The sequence below is a fragment of the Crinia signifera genome, chromosome 6 (genome assembly GCF_055691185.1).
Source record: "Crinia signifera chromosome 6, ASM5569118v1, whole genome shotgun sequence".
Classification (NCBI taxonomy): Eukaryota; Metazoa; Chordata; class Amphibia; order Anura; family Myobatrachidae; genus Crinia; species Crinia signifera.
In genome coordinates, this window is record NC_139222.1 from 164,850,508 (window position 1) to 164,869,023 (window position 18,516).

The 18,516-nt window shown below is 42.5% G+C and overlaps 1 protein-coding gene across 2 annotated transcripts; it reads right to left on the reverse strand.

The window, feature by feature from the left end:
* Window positions 1-825: 825 nt before the first annotated feature.
* CTSA (cathepsin A) lies at window positions 826-18,452 on the reverse strand. Of its 2 annotated transcripts, none has more exons than XM_083147899.1 (15): window positions 18,298-18,452; window positions 17,969-18,132; window positions 17,296-17,407; window positions 17,174-17,224; window positions 16,865-16,951; window positions 12,679-12,834; window positions 10,498-10,589; window positions 10,283-10,367; window positions 10,094-10,185; window positions 3,846-3,918; window positions 3,260-3,408; window positions 2,489-2,564; window positions 2,306-2,395; window positions 1,431-1,532; window positions 826-1,277 (listed from the first exon to the last, which is right to left on the reverse strand). In XM_083147899.1, exons 2-15 carry the CDS (start codon window positions 18,130-18,132, stop codon window positions 1,194-1,196), a joined length of 1,413 nt encoding a protein of 470 aa, XP_083004025.1. In that variant the 5' UTR covers window positions 18,298-18,452; the 3' UTR covers window positions 826-1,193. The 2 variants fall into 2 exon arrangements, with proteins under 2 accessions (XP_083004025.1, XP_083004026.1); XM_083147900.1 differs by having other exon boundaries at window positions 18,279-18,416.
* Between the last annotated feature and the right edge of the window lie 64 nt (window positions 18,453-18,516).

Sequence of the window (18,516 nt, forward strand, 5' to 3'; positions counted from 1 at the left end):
ATATATATATATATAAACATAGGATCTGAGAATATATATATATATATATATATATATATATATATATATATATAAACATAGGATCTGAGAATATATATATATATATATATATATATAAACATATGATCTGAGTATATATATATATATATATATATATATATATATATAAACATATGATCTGAGAATATATATATATATATATATATATATATATACACACATATGATCTGAGAATATATATATATATATATATATATATATATATATATACACATATGATCTGAGAATATATATATATATATATATATATATATATATATATAAACATATGATCTGAGAATATATATATATATATATATATATATATATATATAAACATATGATCTGAGAATATATATATATATATATATATATATATATAAACATATGATCTGAGAATATATATATATATATATATATATATATATATATATATATATATAAACATATGATCTGAGAATATATATATATATATATATATATATATATATATATATATATATATATATATGCCGCTACTTCTTTACATGCTACATCCTAACTTGCTGAAGGCACCGGGGGCAGCTGACAACCGAGAGGAGAGTGCCGGGCCGACACGGACATTATATATATATATATATATATAAAAATTATTATACACACAGCTATACTAAAGTTAAAAAAAATTAAGCTCTTTTTTTTAAAAAAAAGAATCTTTATTGAAACGAGTCAAGCATGATTTTAAGGCTATTCAGGAACTTTAAACTTGTAAAGTGCAAAAGAAAGACACTGTCATCACACAGAACATGAAAGGAATCCATATAATCTTTGTTCATCTCATGAAGAACAGGTCAAGAATAGTTATCCAATTAACAATTTAAATTAGTCACCTTGAATAATTACATATGTAAACCTGAATATTTGAATTTCAGTGCTACACTAACAGCCACCCTGAGATCACAGAATATTACATGGGGGGGGGAGAGAGCGGGAAATGACACACAATGGACCCATTATCAAATATAAATGCAGGAACATCACACATTGTAGAACGTAATTCTGCTGCAGATTTGATCATCAGATTACATGTTGATGGCTGTTTTTTATGAAGCAGAAACAATAGTCCTCATCCTTCAATAAATATTGTGCCTAATGGGAGGAGGTTGTTAGAACATCTAGAACGGCTCATTTTTTATAAATCGGCTGAACACGAGGAAGGCAGAGCTTGGCTTGTCAGTGGGCACCATGTGACCGGCTCCCTATAAGAAGACAAGGGCCACAGTGTAAAATACAATTAAACCCAATAAATAAGTCTTCATGCACAGATTGCTGTAACAGTGTATTAACAGAGACTGACTGGGTTTGTGTTATGAAGAGAACCAGCATTACGATCAGTCCAAATCTTTGCATACCTTAATTGTAAGGAACGTCAAATTGGAGAATTCCTTCACAAATCCCCCAATCTGCTGCTGGCCTCCATCGGTATACAGCCAGGGCCGGCGCTGTACCTGCAGCTAAACATCAGAAGGGTGTCAGAAATCTGTATGCAGGACAACACTTATTGGCCACTATTAACAGTGTACATACATACAGAAATAGCATACTGTGGGTCCCCCCCATTGCCTTTCCTTCTTAGAATTGTACAGGCCATGTGCTTTTCTAAGGCCTTTACTAGGTACAGCGACTATCCTGTCAGGCAAACTAATCTATGTAGAACTTAAGCTGTGTACACACTGGGGCGATAGGGGCTGAAAGCGCTGGAAATATGGTCGCAGGCGACCATATTGCCAGTGATGGGAGTGTGCCCTGGTCAGGTGCGCGCTCCCGTTTTCAGCCCCGTTCTAAATCGCTGGTCGCAAGAGCTTGCTCCTGCGACCAGCTGATTACCTCTGCGGCACCGCCAGCAGAGGTTCCCTTTCATCAGCGACTAATTGTGGGCAGGTTTAGGTTAAAACATTTTTAGTTTTCATTATTTTTTATTGGATATAATTGACATTTACATATGTTAACTACTTTTAAAACTTGGGATTTCAAATGTAATTGATTAACTCAATAAAGCAATAGCTCATTTGTGAAAGGATGTGCACATTTATGTAACCAGGATATTTTAGATCTAGTTTTCCTAAACGCTCTGGGTTTTCACCTGCATTTTGTGGTTGCCATTGTAAATCGTTACTACAGATGTGGTAATAAATGAAGGCAACGGAATGATTGTATTTTAGATTTCAGACAGGTGAGAGGAGGGAGGGGGGGGGGGGGGGGAACAGTGACAGGCTTCAATAACTACCTTCTGTTGCAGAGAATCCACAAACCACTGATCGCCCAGGAAATTGCAGGCCATGTCTACGTCGCCATTATACACCAAAATACGGTATTTCTAAAGAGAAATAACAAAGTAAAACTTATAACCTCATAAAAGTCTATCATATGACAATGAGAACGCATTTGTCCCCCCCATAAAATGACTTACCAGAGTGCTAAGCAGCTTCAGGTAGTGGTCTTTCATGGTCTCGTAAACACGCCCATAGGCGCTGTATACATCAAAGCTGCAAACATGCATACACATTACGTTTTAACATTATATAGCTTTTAAAAAAGGTAAAAAACAGTGGGCCAATTCATTCCTCTGTGCTAGCCAATTAGCCCAGTGTCACCAGGAGTTCATTTGGGATTTTCTCCCCCCCACCCATCTGCCTCAGTGGCTCCAAAAATTAACCTCCAACAACATGCAGGTTATAGGGGTTAAAAATAGTGCCATGCTTTTAAAACTCCTAGGCGGAGACCCACGAACAACATTTGACAACATTACTGTCTAAGTCCATTTTACTCCACTTCTATATAATGTTTTATGAATCCAGTGCTTCAATGAAAATACTTGGAGTGCAATGACCCTATCGGGTGACTGCGATTAGAGCCGGTGGCTACCAACCTTTTTTCACAAACAATTCCCCCCTTAAAGATATTGTTTCTCAAACCATGCAATATAAAACTTCACCTCTAATGCCCCACCCCATACACGGTCCGTTTTTTCGGTCCGTTCTATACATTTAATGTACACATCGGATCGGATCGCATCCCTAGTGCATGCACTGCGATCCGTTCCGATGTGTACCTAGTACAAAAAGTATGTGCAGCACATACTTTTTGTACCGTACTATGTGATGCGCGGGAGCGCGCATCCCATAGTACAGAACGGAGCCCTACACAACGGACCGTGTATGGGCTCCTTTAGACTCCTCACCTGCAAACGTCCCATTTGTTGACCTCAGGAGAAATATGCAGGGCCTTCCTCACAAATAAGTCATTCAGGTAGGTGCTGGAAGCTGTACTGTTTATACATGGAGGGTCCATTCTAACAGGCTTCTGAAGATCTGCCAGTAAAACTAGCTTCTGCAGACAGGAAGCACATGAGCATTAAGGGGCATCATATCCCACTTCAGTTATTTACTTATTAAACATTTCAGCGCCAACATTTCTGCCAGAGATCCTCAACATATCTGCTAAAAAGGTCAGCATCGCTCAGTTTTTATTGGGTGCAATATTTAACTAAACTTCAATAATTGACTTGGCTGTATTTGTATTTATACTAAAAAACAGTCTGAGGGACACTGGCATTGTTAGCGGATATTTTGAGTATCTCACATCAATGTTGACACTCAAAGTGTTAAAAAAGACAAAAGGGTTAACAAACCAAGTAATAAAAAACAAATACAATAAAGAAATTGAAAAGACTCTAAATGAAGGAGAAATGAATAGACCTGCACTGGCACAGGAAGGTGTATGAGGATGTAGGAGGGAACATGAGTACTACACAGTAACATACTCACCTTGTTGAAATGCATGCTCATTTTTGGAGAAATTAATCCAGGGTAATATAGAACAACATGGTCTCCTTTATCCCTGTGAAAATGTAAGTGTTTTTCTTAAAAACATTTAAAAAAAAAACAGTAATTGAAGAGGTGTTTAGAGCCATTGCAGATACCAACAACTGTACTAGGGATTGGAAATTACTGCTAGGATCAGTGGTGGATGCAGCCAGTTAGCACAAATGTTTTATAGGTGCTGGCTGCAGATTCCCAGGGATGGTAGCATGGTGTCCAGCAAACCTCCACAGCAGCGCTCGGAACTTAACGTTAGGCATATGTGCCTAATGTATACATGTGCCAACTTGCTACCACCTGTGGTGTAAGCTGCAGCCACCAATGGGTAGCATATTAAATGGAGTTTTAGGGGCTTACATCCTAGCACGTGGGGTAAAAAGACTTCCTCTATTGTTTAAGTGACTAACTTTAAGATTTCTTCCTTTACATACAAAATTTGGTTGCATTTGCTGCCAAGCAAGTACAGAATTAGTGAGAACTGGCTAGCAATAAGTATTTAAACATTGGCTCATGTACAGCGGAGAAGAAGAGGGCCAACCCGCTCCAGTGCTAAATTTTCTGTATATAGTCCTAGCGATTTAAAAGGGGGAAAAAAAATTATATATATATATATATATATATATATATATATAAAAAATTAATAATAATAATTCTGGGGGAAGGCAACAAAGGGGGTTACTGCTGCATTACCAACTCCCTCCTCCTTTAACCCCTTCCTGACAGAGCCAGTTTTTGCGTTCCTGACAGAGCCCTTTTTTTCAAATCTGACAGGTATCACTTAAGTGGGGATAACTTTTTTTTGCTTTTACTTATCCCAGTGATTTTGAGATTGTTTTTTCGTGACACATTGTACTTCAAATTAGTGGTAAATTTGGGTCGATACAGTCTGTGTTTTTTTTGTGAAAAATACCAAAATGTCGTAAAAAAATGGAAAATTTAGCAATTTGCAAAATGTTAAATTTTCTGCTTGTGAGACAAATAATCATACCACTCAAAATAGTTAACTAACATAGACCATATGTCTACTTTATGTTTCCATCATTATTTCAACTTCCTTTTAATTTTTTTGGACACTAGGAGGCTTACAATATGAATAGCAAATTCTCAAATTTTCAAGAAAATTTCAAACACTGATTTTTTTAGGGACCAGTTCAGTTCTGATATGACTTTGAGGGACTTGTATGTGAGACACCCCCATAAATGATACCATTTCAAAAACTGCACCCCTCACAGTATTCAAAACAGCATTTTGGAAGTTTGTTAACCCTTTAGGTGTTTCACAGGAATTAAAAAAAAAAGTGTAGGTGAAATTTCAAAATTTAATTTTTTTTGCAGATTTGCAATTTTAATACATTTTTCTAAGGAACACAGTACATTTTACTAGAGAAATGTGACTAAAAATTGATTCCCCCAATTCTTTTGTTTTCATAAATATCCTATATGTGGCCCTAGTGTGCACGTTGACCAAACCACAGGCTTCATAATAGAAGGAGCACCTACTTGATTTTGGAGCCTCCTTTTTATGAGATTATTTTTTGGGCACCATGTAGGTTTCTAGGCACCATAAGATGCTAAAAGTTAGGAACCCCCCCACAAGTGACCCCATTTTGCAAACTACACCCCTCAGGGAATTCATCTAGGGGTATAGTGTACATTTCAAACCCCCAGGGGTTTCACCAATTGTGGTACAACTGGGCAGTGAAAATTAAAAATTACATTTTTTACACAAAAATGCAGTTCTGGCTCAAAATTTTTCATTTTCAGAAGGTATGAAGGAGAAAAAGCACCCCAAAATCTGTGCCCCAATTTCTCCCGAGTACGGCAATGCCTCACATGTGACCAAAAAATACCATTTGGGTGCATGGCAGGACTCAGAAAGGAAGGAGTGATTTTTGGATTTTGCAGCTCAGATTCTGGTGGAATGTTGGTGGGTGCTATGTTGCATTAGCAAGACCCCCCAAGCACCAATACAGTGGAACCCCCCCACAAGTGACCCCATTTTGCAAACTACACCCCTCAGGGAATTCATCTAGGGGTATAGTGTACATTTCAAACCCCCAGGGGTTTCACCAATTTTGATACAACTGGGCAGTGAAAATGAAAAATTACATTTTTTTACACAAAAATGCAGTTCTGGCTCAAAATTTTTCATTTTCAGAAGGTATGAAGGAGAAAAAGCACCCCAAAATCTGTGCCCCAATTTCTCCCGAGTATGGCAATGCCTCATATGTGACCAAAAAATACCAGTTGGGTGCATGGCAGGACTCAGAAGGGAAGGAGTAATTTTTGGATTTTGCAGCTCAGATTCTGGTGGAATGTTGGTGGGTGCTATGTGGCATTAGAAAGACCCCCGAAGCACGGTGAAATGATGAACCTAATAATCCATAGATGTGTGGTATATTTTAAAACACTCCTTTATACATAGGCCGGGTTTGTCGGGGCAAGTTTCACAGTGGAAAATAGTTTCCTTTCTTATTCCCTTTTTATAGCAAACTTTGCACCTTTTTTGTGTCCTGCCCTTTCTTGCAGTGGAGGGGATTTCGTTCGGAAAATGCTGCCCTGGTACAATACGGGGGCCAGTACTAGAAGTACTGGGGCCCTCTGCCTGCTGGTTCCCAAATATTAGGCCCTTTATGACTTCCTCTTGAAAGTGCATAAATGTCCCCCTCTGGCCGGTAGAACGGAATAGCACGTAAGCGTTATACAGTGCCATCTGGATGATATACACGGCCAGCTTCTTGTACCAGATTTTTGTTTTCCGCAGGGCACTGTACGGCTTCAGTACCTGATCTGAAAGATCCACTCCGCCCATGTACCTATTGTAATCCAGGATACAATTAGGTTTTGAGGTGTGGGTACTGGTACCTCGTACAGGGACGGAGGTGGTACTGTCTCCGTGAATTGTTGTCAGTATAAGGACATCCCTCTTGTCCTTATATTTGACCAACAACATATTTTCGGTGCATATTCCCCTGCTTTCACCCCTTCTCATTACTTGGGCAATGTGCGTTTTTGGGAGGCCTCTTTGGTTCTTGCGCACAGTACCGCAAGCTGCTGTACCTCTTGAACCAAGGGCCTTAAACAGGGGGATGCTAGTGTAAAAGTTATCCACATAGAGGTGATAACCTTTATCCAGGAAGGGGTGCACTAAATCCCAGACAATTTTTCCACTAACACCTACGAGGGAGGGGGGGCATTCTGGCGGTTCAATTCTTGAATCCTTCCCTTCATATACCCTAAACCTGTGAGTGTACCCTGAGGTGCTTTCACACAGCTTATAAATTTTTATGCCATACCTTGCCCTCTTACTGGGAAGGTACTGGCGGAATTTAACCCTTCCTTTAAAATGTATAAGGGACTCGTCTATGCAAATGAATTTATCTGGGATGTACATCTCTTCAAATTTGGCACTGAAATGATCAATGACCGGCCTGACTTTGAATAGCCGGTCAAAGGTGGGATCATCTCTGGGTGGGCACTGTGCATTATCGTTGTAATGCAAAAATTTAAGGATCGTCTCAAATCGAGCCCGGGGCATGGCCATACGGTAAAATGGGGTGCTGTACAGAACATCTGTACTCCAATATTGCCTAATTTCTGGCTTTTTTACTATGCCCATATGAAACACCAGACCCCAAAACGTCATCATCTCTACTGCATCTACAGGGGTCCACCTAGCAAATGATGACGTGGGGTTTTGAGCAATAAACTGCTGGGCATATAAATTAGTTTGGTCCACCATTAAATTTATAAAATCATCAGAGAAAAATAATTTGAAAAAGTCAATTTCTCTGAGACCTGTGGAATCAAATTGGATTCCTGGCATGGCCAAAAACTCAGGAACCTGGGGCTCAAAATTGTCTGGTGGTGGGGTCCATACGAGATCAATTATTGGGGGGGGGGGGGTCTCAGCTGCTCTACGGGGGCGTCTTTGAGGGGGTCCCTCATCACCAGAGGAGGAAGAGGAGCTTAAGGCGAATCCTTCAAATTCCCCGCTTGCATCACTGGCTGTGTCAGAGTCAGAAGCAAGCATGGCATATGCCTCCTCCGCTGAATACATTCTTCTGGATGACTGGGATGACATTTGGGATGACATTTGGGATGACATTTTTATTTTTGTGTTTCTGGTAGTGAAATGTTTCAACACGTGTATAGTGTAGGGGGGGTACAAACTTTATTTCAATGTAGTATGTAGTATGTATGTAGTGCAGAGAAAAAAAAAAAAAAAAAAAAAAAGGTCCTGCGCCAAAAATTGAGCACAGATGTTGGTCAGTAACGTCCGTCACTGAACAGCGCTCAAAGGCAACAGGAATTTGACCAAAAAAATTTGATCAAAAAAAATTAAAAAAAGACCCCACAGCACCCTCAAAAAAAAAAAAAAAAAAAAAAAGGTGATCAGTGATGCGACACTGATTACCAGTGAGGGGCAGCAGGTGCACAACCTTTGGTGCAACTGACAGTGCAACTGGCAGGTATATATAAAAAAAAAAACCCTGCACCCCCAAAAAGTTGCTGATCAGCACAGATATACTGATCAGCACAAAAGGGGGGGGGGGGGTAGCAGACACAAAATATAGCACTCTCTATCACTCTCTGTCACTATCTCTCTCTATCTCTCTATCTATCTCTCTATGACACTGCAGCAGCAGCACTGACAGTTATATATATAAAAAAAAACCCTGCAGCCCCAAAAAGGGGGGGTAGCAGACACAAAATATAGCACTCTCTATCACTATCTCTCTATCTCTCACTATCTATCACTCTATGACACTGCAGCAGCAGCACTGACAGTTATATATATATATAAAAAAAAACCCTGCAGCCCCAAAAAGGGGGGGTAGCAGACACAAAATATAGCACTCTCTCTCACTATCTCTCACTATCTCTCACTATATGACACTGCAGCAGCAGCACTGACAGTTATATATATATAAAAAACCCACCCTGCACCCCCAAAAAGGGGGGGTAGCAGACACAAAATATAGCACTCTCTATCACTATCTCTCACTATCTCTCACTATCTCTCACTATCTCTCACTATCTCTCACTATCTCTCACTATCTCTCACTATCTCTCACTATCTCTCACTATCTCTCACTATCTCTCACTATCTCTCACTCTATGACACTGCAGCAGCAGCACTGACAGTTATATATATATAAAAAAAAAAAACACCCTGCACCCCCAAAAAGGGGGGGTAGCTCTCTCTCTCTCTCTCTCTCTCTCTCCTCTCGTCACAAGAAGTCTCTCTCTCTCACTGCAGCAGGAAGTCACAAGAAGTCAGATCCAGGAAGCATCCAGCACGCTACAAGCAGTGATCAGGTAAGGTATTTGCAAGGATCAGGTAAGTATTTGCAAGGATCAGGTAAGTATTTGCAAGGATCAGGTCAGTATCACGGCAGATAGGCACGGTGACCGCTCTGCACGCAATTCCAGACCGGAATGGCGTCTGCAGCGCAGTCACCGTTAGTTTAAATGTCGCGCCTTGGCTGTGATTGGTCCGTGGGTCCCACGGACCAATCACAGCCTTGGGGGCAGGTGGGGTGAGGTGTCGTCGTCACCGATGACCCCCTCATGTCCCCTGACGCCCGGCGGTGATTGACACCTGTGTTACCAAGCGTCTGATTCGCTGGTAACACAGGAAACCGCTGTGAATGGCTGTTCACACTGAACAGCCAATCACAGCGATCGCCGACGGGGGGGCGGCATCGCAGCCCCCCCTGGGCACGCAGGGACATGTCTGCTGTCAGGGACAGCAGACATCGTCCCTCTGTCACTGCGTCTCTAGACGCAGTGACAGTTTGAAGCCATGACGTATATATACGTCATGTGTCGGGAAGTACTTCCCGGCCATGACGTATATATACGTCAAATGTCGGGAAGGGGTTAATGACCATTCCCGGGTTGTGTGTTGGGTGCATAAGGTATTGCAAACCCGCTAAGACTGTTAAATCAGGTTTTATAGAGGATGTTGAATTAAAAAGGGTATAAAAATTTTTAGCCAGACGAAAATGCTGTAATAAAAAGAAAGGCACTGAAACCTTGCCATAATCAGCATTGAGAGACTGTAAATTTGTTGGGAGTGCCACAACCTGGGTTATCTCTACTAGTTTTCTCCTGCAGGCACCTGACAGAGGACACATTATATAGAGGAAGTGCTGGACTGTGGTTAGCGATATAAAGATCATACATACCGGATCTCGCCTGGTGATCCACCCGCACACGTCTCATACAGATTGTAGATGTTTAATCCTGTACTGTATATATCATGCATGGCTTCTTGTACCTGTATACAAAGATGAGCAAGCACATAAGTACACCTATTACCTAACAGCTGTTTCATATACCTATAACTGGAGTGTCTTACTCTAGCTGTAACTTACCAGTAGGGAGCAGTTTGTGTCCTTTGTGCTGTGGAAACTACATTTTCCTGCTTGACAGCAAAATTCCTGTAACTTTGTCCAAAGGCTGCCCATGGGTGGGAAAAAATAAATAAATAAAAGCCATTATTACAATACACACAGCAAGTGACAGGACTGAGTGCATGGTCAGAAGCCAGAGTAAAGAGGGACATGACAGACAGGAGATCTTTACTTACACGCCGCCCAGAATTCCATGGTAATAAGCAAAGAAAATGAGCGAATCGTCATTGGTCTCATAACTACTCAGCCCATTGCCAACAGCGATCCCCTAAAACAAAATAAGCAAATTTGGATGTGGACCATAAATATCTGATCCATTATAGGGATTTATACACTACTTTAGAATGAAGTACAGTACACAACAAAAAAATGTTCATGAGCACTTAACATCGATCACTTCAGCTAGAATGGCTCACCAATTTAATTCAATCAGCATGGAAAAGGGGACCTGGACTGGAGAGGTCACCTCCTAACGCATTCTGAGATCATGACCGCTCCTGGGAATTGTATTTCCTAAACCGCAACTTTTGTCAGCAGTACAGCAATACCTTCAGGCACATAACCAGGTGTATTGTACACTTTTGGGCCTTATTCAGATCTGATCACAGTACAAATTTGTTTGTAAAATGGGCAAAACCATGTGCACTGCAGGTGGGGCAGATGTGCAGAGAGAGTTACATTTGGGTGGGGTGTGCTGAAACTGAAATCTAAATTGCAGTGTAAAAAGAATGCAGCCAGTATTTACCCTGCACAGAAACAAAATAACTCACCCAAAATGTAACTCTGCCCCACCTGCAGTGCACATGGTTTTGCCCATTTCCTGAACAAATTTGTACTGAGCTCAGATTTGAATAAAGGCCTTTGTACTGCGGATCTAGTGAATCAGCAGCTTTTAAACCCTGCTGTTTATTAAATTGAACATTTAATCTGTAAAAACCAAGCCTATATATGTGCCAGTGTACTAAAAGTGTAAATGACTATTAAAGCATTATACAATATCAAAGTATTTTGCTTAATTGTTGTGATTATTTTCCCTCTGTGATTAATATGTAAATGCTCTTCTGATCGATAGGGAGGTGACCCGTAGAAGAAGTGCTAGAGCTTTCACACCTAGTGAAGAGAAGAAGCAGTCACAAACCTTAAGCTTTTCTGTGGTGACAAAAAAAGGTGACCAGTCACATGGGAGGATTTACATTTAGAAATCATATTAAGGGTTACATGGCACATGTGTGGTGAGGACCATTTCCCCTTCACTTTTGGATGTAAAAGGCAAAGGCATTCACAGGGTGTCCATTTTCTTTCCAAATAAGGTTGTCTCCATGTGTACAAGCCATTATGGGGGAAGAATTAGCATGTTCGGTGCCCTCCCTATGGATAGGTTTTCCGTAACGCGAGTGATCAGACCATAAGGGGCTCATCATTTTAGTGTGCAACCCCTCCTGTAAAAGGGGAGGGTCACTGATTTTATGGATGCATGGTTTGGGGGAGGGGAGCGAGATCTTCCACCAAGGATTCCATCATTTTTCTATTATGCAAAGGGTTTATGTTGGTTTATCACACATTCGCTTTATGCAGCATCTTTCAGACTAAGGGGGATATTCAATCCCCGGCGAGCATCCCCCGTCGGGCCCTATTCAATGCTGTCTTCCGACAGCATTGAGCAGGGTTTCTCGGCAGAACGAAATCACTAGCTGTCGGGCTCGTTCTGCCGAGAACGGCCGGGAAGTGATGAGCTGCCAGCTGCAGCTTGCCTCTTCCCGGCTGCAACTTGCGGCCACGCCCCCTTTTCGCTCCCCGGCAGGTGGGACATTGAATCTCGCCTGCATGTTCTCGGTCGAGCTGCCCAAGAACTGGACTGGGTCACGGCAGTCGAGCTTGCTGTGACCCTCAGATTAAATACCCCCTCAAGGGTCTTTTTTTTTTTTTTTTTTTTAAGCGAGAGCAATTCTTCTTCCAGTCTGCTGGTATATGTCCCATTCATGTTAAAAATCTGAATTTGAATGTATTAATTTAATGCACTTTGTTTCACACAAGCAAAATGGGTTGCTAATTACTCTATACATATAAAAATAAAAAAAATGTAAGGCCAACTAGAATACGGCATGGCAAGTCTTTAGAAGCCACCATTGCAACTTGCACCAGCCATATGTGCCAATTCTACAGCAAAAAAAAATGGCCTTCTATGTGAAGAACTGAGTGTCTGCATTTACAACACTTCAACAAGCCCTAAAAATGGTACATTTCTGTACTTCTGAACAGTTCCAGGCACTCCACATAGGTTTCGGAGATCAGACATCTCAAATCATTTAGTCATGGAACATCGCAAAAAGTGTAAAAGTTATATTTAAGTTTCATACCTTCAGATTGATACTGGCGTCTTTGGATACTTCCACAGCTAATGATGGAACGTAAACCCCACCATAACTTTCTCCTGTGATGTAAAGCTCATTTGCAGTGTATTCTGGAAACAGCTGATAGAACTTCTTCAAAGCCAGATAGTTATTATATGCAACCTGTAAAAGCAGTTTTAACAGGGTGAATGAAAAAAATTCACCAAGTTCATGCAAAATTGTTTGATATAGAGAAGAGTTTGAGATCAGTCTTCCAGTGCTGGGTTCCTTGAAGTTTCACATCACCATTTGGGATTTGTAACTAAACAATAGATAGTGTTCTTTTTAGGACTCTGACTTGCTAAATAGTCACTGAACACATATTGGACTTCAAAAGCCAGTGAATTGGCTTTAGTTTAGTAAATGGCTAGTCTCCAAGTTATAGCAGTGATGGGGAAACCTGACTGACCTCAAGGGCTGCATGCTTGGCTCTACAACATTCAAGGGTCATATACTTACCTTGTTATCAGAAACAAAGACAGAAATAGGATCCCTCTACCCAAAATCGCTAATCATAAAAATACAGCTACACACTTCTCAGTCCCGAAAACAGGGATGGGGGTACGGGAGGAGGTCAGTCGCACTGGATCTATACAGAAATTTTTAAATAATGGTGTAGATGGACCCTCAGTACAGTTAGGTGGGTGTTTCCACTTTATTATTTTCAGGAGGGTGTGCTACCACTGGACATGGAGAAGAGCATAATTCAAAAAGAAAGAAGAGAAATGTCTCTGTGTGGTGCACCTCAAATCGCAGAGTTTATTAAAATATAGCCTTTATTAAATATTTTTTTAAAAGACAAGGAGGCGAAATATTGACAAACACGTGAAAACATATAACACAGACAGTGTAATGATAAAAAAGGATAAGGATTTATCCTTGCTCAGTGTGGCCCAATTCCCTGGATGTCCCCTATGGATGTCAGTGATTGGTGCTACTGTGGCATTACTGGCAGGAAATTCAAACTTTAAATATCTGAGTGCTCAGCACTTCATTCAATTCCTGTCAGCTATTGATAGGTGTCCAGATGGCTAGACTTTGCCTGCTACTTTTCTAGTAGGTTTTAACTTAGCAAAAATTTAATTTAAATAGTGCTGCTGAATTCCCACCGGGTATATGGTGAAACAAAATATAATTTAACTCCTCAACCCTGCTGGGGGGAAGGGCAGTACAAATCACGGATAAATGGCAAGGTTTAATACGTATGTATAGAGTAGGACTCTGATATAATAATACCGTTGCCAATCCTGTTTAATGTACCTGTGGGGCTAAGTACCTTCCCGGCGGGTGAGAGCTGACGAGAACTGCCACTCCTTTGTCAGTCTCACACCGCTGTGGGGAGGCAAATGTGGTAGCGGCTATCACAGAGCTATGCGGGCGGCGGCGTGTAAGTGACAGCGCCGTCCGTCTCCCGTCTGCTCTGTGAGCAGTAAGCGGCAGTGCAGACGTCACACACCGCGGCTTAGAACAGGCGTGCGATCCCAGTGAAAACTGGCGTACGCTCGTCCTGACAATTACGGCTAGACACAGATCAATACAAAGTATACATGGGGAGGTGAAAAGGGAGTCAAACACACTGAGCTATTAGGTCAGTATACACTTCGCCAAGCGGAGCTTCTCAGTCCCCACTTTACACACACTGCATCTCGAGTTCACCGAACTGACATGTATGAGGAAATGCCCTTCAAGTTGCACCCCACTTTACTCAAGCACCCTCCGCATCCCAAAAATGCAATTTTTCCTACAAACCCCTATTTACAAGAAGTAAACATCACATTAATTAACTAGTACTCAAACTAGTCACTCATTAAATAATTGAAGATAAGTATTAAATATTAAGCCAAGCCAAACCCACTTCAAACGCCCGTTATTTAGACTAACTACAGGTTTTTCTAAACACCTACCACACCCAACTCCTACAAGCCAAGTGCCCCTAGTTTAAAAGAAGTTAACCACCACAATGTATCTGGTGACAAACACCTCTGTAATGAGAAGGAAAAATAAAATTGGTACTTGTGTAATAGCCCGTTACCTCATTAGCATAGAATCCCTGTCAGAAGTAGCGTAGTGTTCCCGCGGCCAGCGTAGTCAGAGGTGAAGTGACTGCATTATTTCTGACGCTGTTAATTAGGAATGGCTGTGGAACCTCTCAGCATGTTTAACCTGCCACAGCCAGAGGAGGAGTCGGTGGCTTTTTTTCCAGCAGCAACATTTGCTGCCACTGACAAAAACCTGTGTTAATGGACACCCCATGTGCTTGAGTATGAAGGAGTGCATGTGGCTCTGCCACATTAAAACCTGCCGTAAGAAGGTCAGACTTCGCGTGGCACATTGGTTCCCGGGGTGTCCTTTACCATTTCTTACCCTCATCCGTTTTATTCATTCATGGGCGGAGGAGCACAAGCATATCTTTTTGTGAGCGACAACTAAAGTTGTTGAATAAAACCACCGTGCTGTACAATAGCCTTATGCCGGAGGCCTGCACCGTGGACTTAATGTTGCAGCCCCAACGCCAGATTGGCGGTACAGGAAAAATAGTAGAAGTGGATGAGAGCCTGTTTGTACCGAGGAAAAGTCATGTCGGACAAATGCTGCCTCAATAGTGGCTGTTTGGAAGCATTTCCAGAGACACCGGTGACTGTTTCATAACGCCTGTGGAAAGACGTGACGCCAGCACCCTGATGGCCGCCATCAGCAAATATATAGAACCGGGGACAACCATATATTCGGATTGCTGTCGTGCATAGAACACCGAACAGCTGGAGCAGGCAGGGTACCACCATGCACGGGTGAACCACAGCTATAATTTTGTTGATCAGGACACTGGGGTTCACACCCAAAACATTGAACGCCTTTGGGGATCGTGTAAGTGGCGTAACAAACGTCAAAGGGGCACTGCACTCCTACCTACAGGAGTTCATTTGGTGAAAGACTGTTGGCGCAGAAAACGCTTTCCAGCGTATACTTTATGCTTTAACTCTGCTCCCGCAGGCTGACAAAAGCAGACAGACACAATTATTGTACTTTAAGTTGCTTCTTTCTTATTATTAACTAAAATCCAGTTACCACATGTCGTCATTAATGTCTCAGATGTATGATATGGCAGGTGTGAATGCGTTCCTGAAACACCCCCACTATACACGCCAGCCCGAAGCGTGACAAACGCACGCGTTACGTGTTCTCCCGACCTTTTCATACCCCTACTATCCACGTCGGAGTCGATTTTCTAAAGTGTGGCGAGCGTAGCGAGCCATCAAGCCCCACGAGGGGACGCAGATTACTTTACATGTATTCCGCGTCCGCTCACCACACTTCGGGCTCGGTGGCTTGCCACATTTTAGAAAATCAACTCCATAGTGGGGGTATGAAAAGGTCGGGAGGACGCTTAATGCGTCTGTTAGCCACGTTTCGGGATGGCGTGGATAGTGTGGGTTTCAAATTGAGGCATTTCCCAGTATGAAACATGGAGCACTGGCAAATGCCTCCTTTATTGTGCATCAGACTTGCGTCCGCATAACCCCTTGTGCAGGAGACGCACGTGCTACCGAAACCCCTAACCCCGTCTCCCTGAAACGGACACAGGCAGGGTTGCCGTACCCTGCCGCAATAATTACTGAGACGCAGGAGCGTCTGAGACACACCTGCATCTGACAGCTGGAGAGCCTCCCCACTGGCGTCCGCCAGCGCAGGGGATCTGGCAGTTACCAGCACTGTACGAGAGGTGCTCACTAGGCTTGCCATGGACGCCGGGGACAGAGCCATGGATGCTGCAGAGTCACTACGCTAGGCAGCCGTTGGCCTACCACGGAGTCACTGCGCCAACTACGCTAGGCAGCCATTGGGCTACGCTGACAGCATAGCTCAGCCTACGCTGAAAACGTAGCGTAGCCGTGATGCTGTGCTATTACACAAGTGCCATAAAATTACCTAGTAATTGAAAGAATCAAGTCTATAATGTGTATTACACAAGAGCTTCCAATATAAAAGAAGGCAAAACATTATTTTGCAGAATTCAGTGTGAAATATAAAGTACCAAGATAGCTTTGTGCAAGTGGTTGGGTGCTTTAGATTTAGCAGATTACTCCCCAAAATCATCTCTGAACCCATAACAAAGCACCTGACAAGAACAAATCAGGTATATAGGGGAACTCACCTCAGTATCATTCGTCTTATAGTTTTTGTCATCAGAGTAGGAAAAGCCAACACCAGCCGGAGCTTCAAGATAAAGGACATTAGCAATCTGTGGGAAAGAATTAAGGAAAAACTATTATCATAACGTATACCATAACGGATTTAATGAGCCAATTGCAGTTCCACTGTACCGGGCATGTGTACTTACACGTGCATGGCTTAATCTTTGAGACAAGCATATGCTACTGGCAGGATCAACCAGGTAGCTCTCGGGTCCCCCAAACAAAAATAAATTAGAAACATTAAGAGGTTAACCATCAAGGGAACTTACCATATTCCAAGAGTATGTGTTGTATTCCAATGATACGCCATCCGGTTGGATCTACAATAAAGATAGGGCCATTAAAGCACTAACTACATCCTACAAACAATATTCCCCAACAGTATACATACTAGAAAGGGACCGTGTTCTGTCAATAGCCCATCCAGCGAGCTACACCCGGGGCCTCCATTCAGCCACACAACCAGAGGACTAGAACTAGGATTCTTCTGAGATTCCACAAACCTATATAGCAACAAGAGTTTCAAATAGTCATTTAAATAAACCTGTTGGATTAATTAGGGTTACCTACCTGACCCTTTCCTTCAGGGGGGAAAATGCTCTGTTCCTGGACTTCCCTGGTAATGTATGATTGCAATCAACTGTGGGGAGCCAGATAATTGATGAGAAAGGTGTTTCACCACAGGTGATGGAAATCATACATTACCAGGGAAATAAAGGGTCAGGGCATTCTCTCCCTGAGGCTGGTTTCACACACTCCGGCTCCTGCCGGACGGCAAAATCCCGCACGGCCAGGAAGCCGTGCCACACTCAGTACTATTGTGTCCATTCACACGGGACAGCCCCGACCCGGCCGCACGGTTGCAGCCGGATCCCGCCACTGGAAGGGAAGGCTGCCCGGCTGTGGCCATGCCCTCCATGATAAACTAGTGTGTGCTGCATGGCTACCTGGCCGTACGGGTTTTCGCCGTCCGGCAGGAGCCGGAGTGTGTGAAACCAGCCAGGAGAGGGTCAGGTAGGCAACCGTGGTATTAATGGATGCTATGGCCTCTCACTGGTACCCACCAGTAGTGGAGATGTTTTCCTCCAGGAACATCCAAGTAACCAGAGAACTGGCGGAAAGAAGGCTGCTTTTTTAGCCCTGGCAAATATGTGACCTCATCCGCAGCAGGAGCAGCATCTACCAGCAGGGCTCCCAGGAGCACAGAACAGAGCAGGAGAAGATGCATCTAGGGGGGAAACAAAGAAAACCTGAGTTAGGACAAAAATTACGGTCACCAGTATATGAGCAGGCAGCATTTATCATCACACCAATTACTGCATGCGTGTGTGTGTATATATGTATATATATATATATATATATACACACACACACCTCTCTGTGTGCGCCTGACCTCTGTATTTGCAGACGCTGCAATGGGATATGTGCTCTTCCCCCCTCTGTGACTGTGTATGGCACCGAGGCCACCTCGCTTCCTTGTTTTCCCTGCACCCGTGACCCAATTTTCCGGCTCTCATATGACTTTTATCATGTGACCGGATCACGTGTGTCGATGTGTCATTGTAGAAAGGGGTTGGGGGTGTTTACGTCGGGAACACTTGGTCAGCCTCGC